Source organism: Trichomonas vaginalis, chromosome III (assembly GCF_026262505.1).
Source record: "Trichomonas vaginalis G3 chromosome III, whole genome shotgun sequence".
Classification (NCBI taxonomy): Eukaryota; Parabasalia; order Trichomonadida; family Trichomonadidae; genus Trichomonas; species Trichomonas vaginalis.
Window position 1 is genome coordinate 24,671,897 of NC_067205.1, and position 9,696 is coordinate 24,681,592.

At 38.4% G+C, this 9,696-nt stretch overlaps 5 protein-coding genes and 2 pseudogenes across 7 annotated transcripts, besides 7 other annotated features; 5 read left to right on the forward strand and 2 right to left on the reverse strand.

Annotated features, from left to right (window-relative positions):
* The first annotated feature begins 599 nt into the window (after positions 1–599).
* Positions 600–1,895: a mobile genetic element.
* Positions 696–1,815, forward strand: TVAGG3_0757860 (annotated as a pseudogene). Its single transcript has one exon. A coding segment is annotated over exon 1 (1,120 nt).
* Positions 1,896–1,986: 91 nt separating the features above from the next.
* Positions 1,987–2,048: a mobile genetic element.
* Positions 2,049–2,168: 120 nt separating this feature from the next.
* Positions 2,169–2,267: a mobile genetic element.
* A 149-nt stretch (positions 2,268–2,416) lies between these two features.
* Positions 2,417–2,525: a mobile genetic element.
* Positions 2,526–2,666: 141 nt separating this feature from the next.
* Positions 2,667–2,774: a mobile genetic element.
* Positions 2,775–3,090: 316 nt separating this feature from the next.
* Positions 3,091–4,158, reverse strand: TVAGG3_0757910 (spectrin binding; the record flags this gene model as incomplete). Its single annotated transcript, XM_001294551.1, has 1 exon — positions 3,091–4,158. One exon carries the CDS (start codon positions 4,156–4,158, stop codon positions 3,091–3,093), a length of 1,068 nt encoding a protein of 355 aa, XP_001294552.1.
* A 65-nt stretch (positions 4,159–4,223) lies between these two features.
* Positions 4,224–4,433: a mobile genetic element.
* Positions 4,434–4,435: 2 nt separating this feature from the next.
* Positions 4,436–4,472: a mobile genetic element.
* Positions 4,473–4,675: 203 nt separating this feature from the next.
* Positions 4,676–4,882, reverse strand: TVAGG3_0757940 (uncharacterized protein; the record flags this gene model as incomplete). Its single annotated transcript, XM_051245490.1, has 1 exon — positions 4,676–4,882. One exon carries the CDS (start codon positions 4,880–4,882, stop codon positions 4,676–4,678), a length of 207 nt encoding a protein of 68 aa, XP_051092077.1.
* A 46-nt stretch (positions 4,883–4,928) lies between these two features.
* TVAGG3_0757950 (SLEI family protein family) lies at positions 4,929–5,513 on the forward strand (the record flags this gene model as incomplete). Its single annotated transcript, XM_051245491.1, has 1 exon — positions 4,929–5,513. One exon carries the CDS (start codon positions 4,929–4,931, stop codon positions 5,511–5,513), a length of 585 nt encoding a protein of 194 aa, XP_051092078.1.
* Positions 5,514–6,051: 538 nt separating this feature from the next.
* Positions 6,052–7,038, forward strand: TVAGG3_0757960 (annotated as a pseudogene). Its single transcript has one exon. A coding segment is annotated over exon 1 (987 nt).
* Positions 7,039–7,390: 352 nt separating this feature from the next.
* Positions 7,391–7,675, forward strand: TVAGG3_0757970 (SLEI family protein family; the record flags this gene model as incomplete). Its single annotated transcript, XM_051245492.1, has 1 exon — positions 7,391–7,675. The coding sequence occupies one exon, from the start codon at positions 7,391–7,393 to the stop codon at positions 7,673–7,675; it is 285 nt and encodes a 94-aa protein (XP_051092079.1).
* Positions 7,676–7,720: 45 nt separating this feature from the next.
* Positions 7,721–9,442, forward strand: TVAGG3_0757980 (SLEI family protein family; the record flags this gene model as incomplete). The annotated part of the gene is made up of 1 exon (XM_051245493.1): positions 7,721–9,442. The coding sequence occupies one exon, from the start codon at positions 7,721–7,723 to the stop codon at positions 9,440–9,442; it is 1,722 nt and encodes a 573-aa protein (XP_051092080.1).
* Between the last annotated feature and the right edge of the window lie 254 nt (positions 9,443–9,696).

Below are 9,696 nucleotides of genomic sequence, written 5' to 3' on the forward strand. Positions count from 1 at the left end.
CATCTGCTCCATGTGAAATAATACTTTTGATTATTCCCTCATTATTAATCAGTGTTGAATAATGAAGAGGAGTTTTTCCATTATTATCCTGTGAATTGACATCTGCTCCATATGAAATGATACTGTTTGTAATTGCTTCATTATTATTTGTTATTGCATAATGAAGAGGAGTTTTTCCTTCAATATCTTTAATATTAACATCTACTCCAAGTTCCAGTAGAAATTCTGTTGATTTTTCATTATTCTTCAAAGTTGCTACATGAAGTGGAGTAACGTTTTTATTGTCCTTTGCATTAATTTCAGCACCATTTGTGATAAGTAAGAGCGCTATGATCAGATTTTCATCCCGTATCGAAGTAAATAAAGGAGTTCTTCCTAGCTGATCTTTTGCATTGATATCTGCATGATGTGAAATCAGGTATTTTATAGTTTCTGTTCTAATTTTTTCAACAGCATAATGTAAAGGTGTATTTCCGATGTTGTCTTTAGCATTTATATCTGCACCATGGGAAACAAGAATTTTTGTGACTTCGGAAGATGGATTATTCTTTGCAGATTTATGAAGGGCAGTGTGACCTTCATTATCCTTAGCATTAATATAGGGTGTCCAAAGGTGCGTTTAGCACAGCGCTCTATATGAGACTATTAAAGGAGATATATGCTGATTATAAATATATAATAAAAAATATGAATATATGTATATGATGAGTATGTTGTATTTTGGCGCCATGCCGGGATATAAAATGAATTTTGAGACAAGAGGCGGTTTCGCGGGAAATTTTGGCGGGATTTTTTTCATTTTTTTAATGAATCATAAAGAAAACATCCTCGCTCTTGCAAAAAAATGCAAAGACTGTAAAAAAATCTACGAGACATTGGTAAAATGCTTCGGTATGGATGCTCCTAGCTATTCCACTGTAACGTATCATGTTAGGATGTATCACTTCATGAACAAAAAGGCGCCCATCATAAAAATTGACAAAAAATCGCCGGATCAAAGAAAAATCAAAGCAATTCTTCAAGCGCTAGATGAAGACCCAAGAGCATCACTCAGAAGGATAGAGGAGATGACAAAGATACCACGTACAACAGTCAGTTATTATCTGCACAATTATTTGAACTACAAACTAGCGTATACACGTTGGGTTCCGCACAACCTTAATTCAGTTCAAAAAAAATCTAGAGTCCAATCTTCGAAAGAGCTCCTCTCTATATTGGGTGCGTATCAATCCAAGAAGTTTCGCTTTTTAGTAACAGGGGACGAGTCTTGGTTTCAATATGCAACAGAAGCCAAAATCATGTGGATCCCGAAGGATGAAAATCCGCAAACATTCCCGAAGAAAAAAATTGACACACCAATGATGATGTTGTCGGTTTTTTGGGGCGTGAATGGCATCATCGCAATTGATATTCTTCAAAAACCTAATACGATGAATGCTCAGTATCTAATTGACAATGTTCTTACTCAAATTATCAATTCTGATGAGTTTGAGAAATCCAAACAACAAAAACAAAAGTTTGCAATTCATTTTGATAATTCAAGAGTTCACAAAAGTCATAAGGTAATGAATTACTTGGTGGAAAACAATGTCAAAGTTGTTCCAAACCCAATTTATTCACCTGATATTGCACCCTCTGACTTTTATTTATTCGGCACGCTAAAAAAGAGAGCTGAAGGACGCGAGTCCAGATGATCTTGAAAATTTTGTAAGAGAGCAATTTGAGCAATTTTCTCATGATGATTTAAAGCGTGTCTTTCAAGCCTGGATCGATCGCTGCGAACGCGTGATTGAATCCAATGGTGATTATATTTAAATAAACTTTATATATATGTAACTTGTTTATTTCTATTCGCAGTATTCAGGTTTGTGCTAAACACACCTTTGGACACCCTATATTTATACCATGAGAAATCAATAATGTGACAATATCGGAAGAACTTCTGAATGCAGCGTAATGAAGAACTGTTCCTCCTCCCACATTGATTGTTATATACGAAAACGATAAAAACAGTTTGACAGAAAAGTGACAACTTTACGTGTCAAAAATATAAAAAGTGATATTTTATTCATCATTATCTTCTTCATAATTTATTTCATATTCTTCGTCTTACCAACAAAAGATGGGAATGTGAACAATTGCGGGCAATTTTTAGCCATTTTGGCTTGGAACTAGAGCCTGCGAGGTACATGGATAGTATCAGTACCTCACAGGCTCTAGTTCTCTATATGGCGCCGAGAAATTTTGGTGAAATGTGGTCGCATTTCACAAAAATTTTCGGCGCCATAGGATGAATTGGAGGGTGAGAGATATTATTTCATACAATACTACTCTCACCCTCCAATTCCCAGCCAAAATGGCTAAAAATTGCCCGCAATGTGAACAATTGCGGGCAATTTTTAGCCATTTTGGCTTGGAACTAGAGCCTGCGAGGTACATGGATAGTATCAGTACCTCACAGGCTCTAGTTCTCTATATGGCGCCGAGAAATTTTGGTGAAATGTGGTCGCATTTCACCAAAATTTTTTCGGCGCCATAGGATGAATTGGAGGGTGAAGGATATTATTTCATACAATACTACTCTCACCCTCCAATTCCCAGCCAAAATGGCTAAAAATTGCCCGCAATGTGAACAAATTGCGGGCAATTTTTAGCCATTTTGGCTTGAACTAGAGCCTGCGAGGTACATGGATAGTATCAGTACCTCACAGGCTCTAGTTCTCTATATGGCGCGAGAAATTTTGGTGAAATGTGGTCGCATTTCACCAAAATTTTTTCGGCGCCATAGGATGAATTGGAGGGTGAGAGATATTATTTCATACAATACTACTCTCACCCTCCAATTCCCAGCCAAAATGGCTAAAAATTGCCCGCAATGTGAACAATTGCGGGCAATTTTTAGCCATTTTGGCTTGGAACTAGAGCCTGCGAGTACATGGATAGTATCAGTACCTCACAGGCTCTAGTTCTCTATAGGCGCCGAAAATTTTGGTGAAATGTGGTCGCCTTCACCAAAATTTTTTCGGCGCCATAGGATGAATTGGAGGGTGAGAGATATTATTTCATACAATACTACTCTCACCCTCAATTTTAATTACTTAAACTCATTCTATTTTTTTGACATGTAAATGTCACTTTTACTGAGATCTGACACAATGTCAGATCTCTTTTTTTCGTATATAAGATGATTGCATTGATATCTGCTCCGTGATCAATGAGAAATTTAATGATATCTTGATGATTTCTCATTGCTGCAATCAAAAGTTGAGTTTCGTAATTTCTGGCGCAAGTGTTGATGTTTGCTCCATGTGAAAATAAGAATTTAACCATTTCAAGATTATTATTTTCTGCTGCGTAATAAAAAGCTGTCTTACCACCTTTACCAATTGCTTCGATATTTGCACCATGTGAAAGGAGATATTCAATCATCTCTGTATTCTTGAGTCTTACAGCTTCATGAAGAGCTGTTTCGCCAGATGAATCTATAGCGTTGATATTCGCTCCCTTTGAAAGAAGTAATTTTACCATTTCTTCATTGTTATTATCGATTGCAACACGAAGAACAGATTTTCCTTTTTTGTTTTGTGAATTCACATTTCCTCCTTTATCAATCAGGAATTTTGCAATTGGATAATTATTCATTTCAACAGCAAAATATAGGGAGCTTCTCCCTTCATTATCTTTGGAATCAATTGAAGCCCATGGTATGTCCAATAATACTTTGCAATAATCAATGTTATCATAGATTATTGAATAATGAAGTGCTGTTAATCCTGTATCACCATATGCATGAAGGTTTACATGATATGCATTTTCTTTCAAGATTTCCAAAGTTTGTGGAAATGCAGGACACCATGGAATAATTTCGAATAGATCCAATTTTGCAAGGAAAAAAACAGCGTATAGATTTAATGATTTTATTACAACATGGTAATTCAAACAAGATATTCTCATTGATGGATTTTTTAATAATTCTTCAATCCGATTATTGTTATGTGCTGAAACTGCATTATTAAGACAAATATTATCAGTTCTTTGATGCTTCAAGCATTCATTAATTATATCGCTATTGTTTCCAATATATGAGTACTCAAGAGTGTCATCGGTGATTTCAATATGGAAGTTGGAAATAAGGTAAAAGAAGATTAGTAGACCCATAATAAGCAAATGCATCCAAAAGTGACATGTTGTCAAAAAGTGCTTTGAAATTGAAAATTCTTCGGGAGTGGGGGACAAACTCGCCCATTGTCACTTTTCATTAACCTTAAACTTGTAATTTTCATTATTTTTAATTAACCTTATTTCTTTCTCAATTCCTGATTTATTTTATTCACTTACTATTAAAAGTCACATTTTAATAAAATATAATAATTTATTTATAGCATTTTTTACTATACTGTAATAAAAAATTAATTATAATAAATTAAATGTTTTGTAATAAACAGAAATTCATCAAAAGTGACAGCTCTCAATTTTTTGACATTTGTAAATTCTAAATTGAATGAGAAAAATGAAATAAAAAAAAAAGGTAGTGGGGCTTCCAGGCACTTCGTGCCCTCTAGCCCTGAAGATGTTTAGTATAAATGAAGTTTTTATTCGGAAAATTGTTAGTCTTCTGGTGTGAATTCGGAGGACTCTTCTTCTTCCTCCATTGCTTCTGGGAAAGAATCTCTTATTAGTACTTCCTCTCTTCATCAAGGTGCTTCCTCTCTTCATCAAGATGCTTCCTCTCTTCATCAAGATGCTTCCTCTCTTGAGCAAGGTGCTTCCTCTCTTCATCAAGATGCTTCCTCTCTTCATCAAGATGCTTCCTCTCTTCTTCAAAGTACTTCCTCTCTTCATCAAGATGCTTCCTCTCTTTCAAAGTACTTCCTCTCTTCATCAAGATGCTTCCTCTCTTCTTCAAAGTACTTCCTCTCTTGATCAAGATGCTTCCTCTCTTGAGCAAGGTGCTTCCTCTCTTCATCAAGATGCTTCCTCTCTTCATCAAGATGCTTCCTCTCTTCTTCAAAGTACTTCCTCTCTTCATCAAGATGCTTCCTCTCTTCTTCAAAGTACTTCCTCTCTTCATCAAGATGCTTCCTCTCTTGATCAAGGTGCTTCCTCTCTTCTTCAAAGTACTTCCTCTCTTGATCAAGATGCTTCCTCTCTTCTTCAAAGTACTTCCTCTCTTGATCAAGATGCTTCCTCTCTTCTTCAAAGTACTTCCTCTCTTCAACAAAGTGATTCCTCTCTTCTTCAAAGTACTTCCTCTCTTCATCAAGGTGCTTCCTCTCTTGATCAAGATGCTTCCTCTCTTCATCAAGATGCTTCCTCTCTTCTTCAAAGTACTTCCTCTCTTCATCAAGATGCTTCGTCTCTTCTTCAAAGTACTTCCTCTCTTGATCAAGATGCTTCCTCTCTTCATCAAGATGCTTCCTCTCTTCTTCAAAGTACTTCCTCTCTTCTTCAACAAGTGCTTCCTCTCTTCTTCAAAGTACTTCCTCTCTTCATCAAGATGCTTCCTCTCTTGAGCAAGGTGCTTCCTCTCTTGATCAAGATGCTTCCTCTCTTCATCAAGATGCTTCCTCTCTTCAACAAAGTGATTCCTCTCTTCTTCAAAGTACTTCCTCTCTTGATCAAGATGCTTCCTCTCTCATCACTTCCTCTCTATCAAGATGCTTCCTCTCTTGATCAAGTGCTTCCTCTCTTCAAAAGTACTTCCTCTCTTGATCAAGATGCTTCCTCTCTTCAACAAAGTGCTTCCTCTCTTCTTCAAAGTACTTCCTCTCTTGATCAAGTGCTTCCTCTCTTCTTCAAGTACTTCCTCTCTTGATCAAGATGCTTCCTCTCTTCATCAAAGTACTTCCTCTCTTCTTCAAAGTGCTTCCTCTCTTCTTCAAAGTACTTCCTCTCTTCATCAAAGTACTTCCTCTCTTCATCAAGATGCTTCCTCTCTTCTTCAAAGTACTTCCTCTCTTCATCAAGATGCTTCCTCTCTTCTTCAAAGTACTTCCTCTCTTGATCAAGATGCTTCCTCTCTTGAGCAAGGTGCTTCCTCTCTTCATCAAGATGCTTCCTCTCTTCTTCAAAGTACTTCCTCTCTTCAACAAAGTGATTCCTCTCTTCTTCAAAGTACTTCCTCTCTTCATCAAGGTGCTTCCTCTCTTGATCAAGATGCTTCCTCTCTTCATCAAGATGCTTCCTCTCTTCTTCAAAGTGATTCCTCTCTTCTTCAAAGTACTTCCTCTCTTCATCAAGATGCTTCCTCTCTTGATCAAGGTGCTTCCTCTCTTCAACAAAGTACTTCCTCTCTTGATCAAGATGCTTCCTCTCTTCAACAAAGTGATTCCTCTCTTCTTCAAAGTACTTCCTCTCTTGATCAAGGTGCTTCCTCTCTTCTTCAAAGTACTTCCTCTCTTCATCAAGATGCTTCCTCTCTTCATCAAAGTACTTCCTCTCTTCTTCAAAGTGCTTCCTCTCTTCTTCAAAGTACTTCCTCTCTTCATCAAAGTACTTCCTCTCTTCATCAAGGTGCTTCCTCTCTTCATCAAGATGCTTCCTCTCTTCATCAAGGTGCTTCCTCTCTTCTTCAAAGTACTTCCTCTCTTCATCAAGATGCTTCCTCTCTTCTTCAAAGTACTTCCTCTCTTCATCAAGGTGCTTCCTCTCTTCATCAAGATGCTTCCTCTCTTCATCAAGATGCTTCCTCTCTTGAGCAAGGTGCTTCCTCTCTTCATCAAGATGCTTCCTCTCTTCATCAAGATGCTTCCTCTCTTCTTCAAAGTACTTCCTCTCTTCATCAAGATGCTTCCTCTCTTCTTCAAAGTACTTCCTCTCTTCATCAAGATGCTTCCTCTCTTCTTCAAAGTACTTCCTCTCTTGATCAAGATGCTTCCTCTCTTGAGCAAGTGCTTCCTCTCTTCATCAAGATGCTTCCTCTCTTCATCAAGATGCTTCCTCTCTTCTTCAAAGTACTTCCTCTCTTCATCAAGATGCTTCCTCTCTTCTTCAAAGTACTTCCTCTCTTCATCAAGATGCTTCCTCTCTTGATCAAGGTGCTTCCTCTCTTCTTCAAAGTACTTCCTCTCTTGATCAAGATGCTTCCTCTCTTCTTCAAAGTACTTCCTCTCTTGATCAAGATGCTTCCTCTCTTCTTCAAAGTACTTCCTCTCTTCAACAAAGTGATTCCTCTCTTCTTCAAAGTACTTCCTCTCTTCATCAAGGTGCTTCCTCTCTTGATCAAGATGCTTCCTCTCTTCATCAAGATGCTTCCTCTCTTCTTCAAAGTACTTCCTCTCTTCATCAAGATGCTTCTCTCTCTTCAAAGTACTTCCTCTCTTCATCAAGATGCTTCCTCTCTTCATCAAGATGCTTCCTCTTCTTCAAAGTACTTCCTCTCTTCATCAAGATGCTTCCTCTCTTCTTCAAAGTACTTCCTCTCTTCATCAAGATGCTTCCTCTCTTGATCAAGGTGCTTCCTCTCTTCATCAAGATGCTTCCTCTCTTCATCAAGATGCTTCCTCTCTTCTTCAAAGTACTTCCTCTCTTCATCAAGATGCTTCCTCTCTTCATCAAGGTGCTTCCTCTCTTCTTCAAAGTACTTCCTCTCTTCATCAAGATGCTTCCTCTCTTCTTCAAAGTACTTCCTCTCTTCATCAAGTGCTTCCTCTCTTCAAGATGCTTCCTCTCTTGATCAAGTGCTTCCTCTCTTCACAAAGTACTTCCTCTCTTGATCAAGATGCTTCCTCTCTTCATCAAAGTGCTTCCTCTCTTCTCAAAGTACTTCCTCTCTTCATCAAATGCTTCCTCTCTTCTTCAAAGTACTTCCTCTCTTGATCAAGATGCTTCCTCTCTTCATCAAAGTACTTCCTCTCTTCTTCAAATGCTTCCTCTCTTCTTCAAAGTACTTCCTCTCTTCATCAAATGCTTCCTCTCTTCATCAAGTGCTTCCTCTCTTCATCAAGATGCTTCCTCTCTTCATCAAGTGCTTCCTCTCTTCTTCAAAGTACTTCCTCTCTTCATCAAGATGCTTCCTCTCTTCTTCAAAGTACTTCCTCTCTTCATCAAGATGCTTCCTCTCTTCATCAAGATGCTTCCTCTCTTCATCAAGATGCTTCCTCTCTTCTTCAAAGTACTTCCTCTCTTCATCAAGATGCTTCCTCTCTTGATCAAGATGCTTCCTCTCTTGATCAAGGTGCTTCCTCTCTTCATCAAGATGCTTCCTCTCTTCATCAAGATGCTTCCTCTCTTCTTCAAAGTACTTCCTCTCTTCATCAAGATGCTTCCTCTCTTCTTCAAAGTACTTCCTCTCTTCATCAAGATGCTTCCTCTCTTGATCAAGGTGCTTCCTCTCTTCTTCAAAGTACTTCCTCTCTTGATCAAGATGCTTCCTCTCTTCTTCAAAGTACTTCCTCTCTTGATCAAGGTGCTTCCTCTCTTCAACAAAGTACTTCCTCTCTTCATCAAGATGCTTCCTCTCTTCATCAAGGTGCTTCCTCTCTTCTTCAAAGTACTTCCTCTCTTGATCAAGATGCTTCCTCTCTTCTTCAAAGTACTTCCTCTCTTCATCAAGATGCTTCCTCTCTTCTTCAAAGTACTTCCTCTCTTCATCAAGATGCTTCCTCTCTTCATCAAGGTGCTTCCTCTCTTCTTCAAAGTACTTCCTCTCTTGATCAAGATGCTTCCTCTCTTCTTCAAAGTACTTCCTCTCTTGATCAAGGTGCTTCCTCTCTTCAACAAAGTACTTCCTCTCTTCATCAAGATGCTTCCTCTCTTCATCAAGGTGCTTCCTCTCTTCTTCAAAGTACTTCCTCTCTTCATCAAGATGCTTCCTCTCTTCTTCAAAGTACTTCCTCTCTTCATCAAGATGCTTCCTCTCTTGAGCAAGGTGCTTCCTCTCTTCATCAAGATGCTTCCTCTCTTCATCAAGATGCTTCCTCTCTTCTTCAAAGTACTTCCTCTCTTCATCAAGATGCTTCCTCTCTTCATCAAGGTGCTTCCTCTCTTCTTCAAAGTACTTCCTCTCTTCATCAAGATGCTTCCTCTCTTCTTCAAAGTGATTCCTCTCTTCTTCAAAGTACTTCCTCTCTTCATCAAGATGCTTCCTCTCTTGATCAAGGTGCTTCCTCTCTTCAACAAAGTACTTCCTCTCTTGATCAAGATGCTTCCTCTCTTCATCAAGTGCTTCTCTCTTCTTCAAAGTACTTCCTCTCTTGATCAAGATGCTTCCTCTCTTCTTCAAAGTACTTCCTCTCTTCATCAATGCTTCCTCTCTTCATCAAGATGCTTCCTCTCTTCAAGGCTTCCTCTCTTCTTCAAAGTACTTCCTCTCTTCATCAAGATGCTTCCTCTCTTCTTCAAAGTACTTCCTCTCTTCATCAAGATGCTTCCTCCTCTTCTTCAAGTGCTTCCTCTCTTCTCAAAGTACTTCCTCTCTTCATCAAGATGCTTCCTCTCTTGATCAAGGTGCTTCCTCTCTTCTTCAAAGTACTTCCTCTCTTGATCAAGATGCTTCCTCTCTTCTTCAAAGTACTTCCTCTCTTCATCAAGATGCTTCCTCTCTTCTTCAAAGTGATTCCTCTCTTCTTCAAAGTACTTCCTCTCTTGATCAAGATGCTTCCTCTCTTGATCAAGGTGCTTCCTCTCTTCAACAAAGTACTTCCTCTCTTGATCAAGATGCTTCCTCTCTTCAAAAAGTACTTCCTCTCTTCTCAA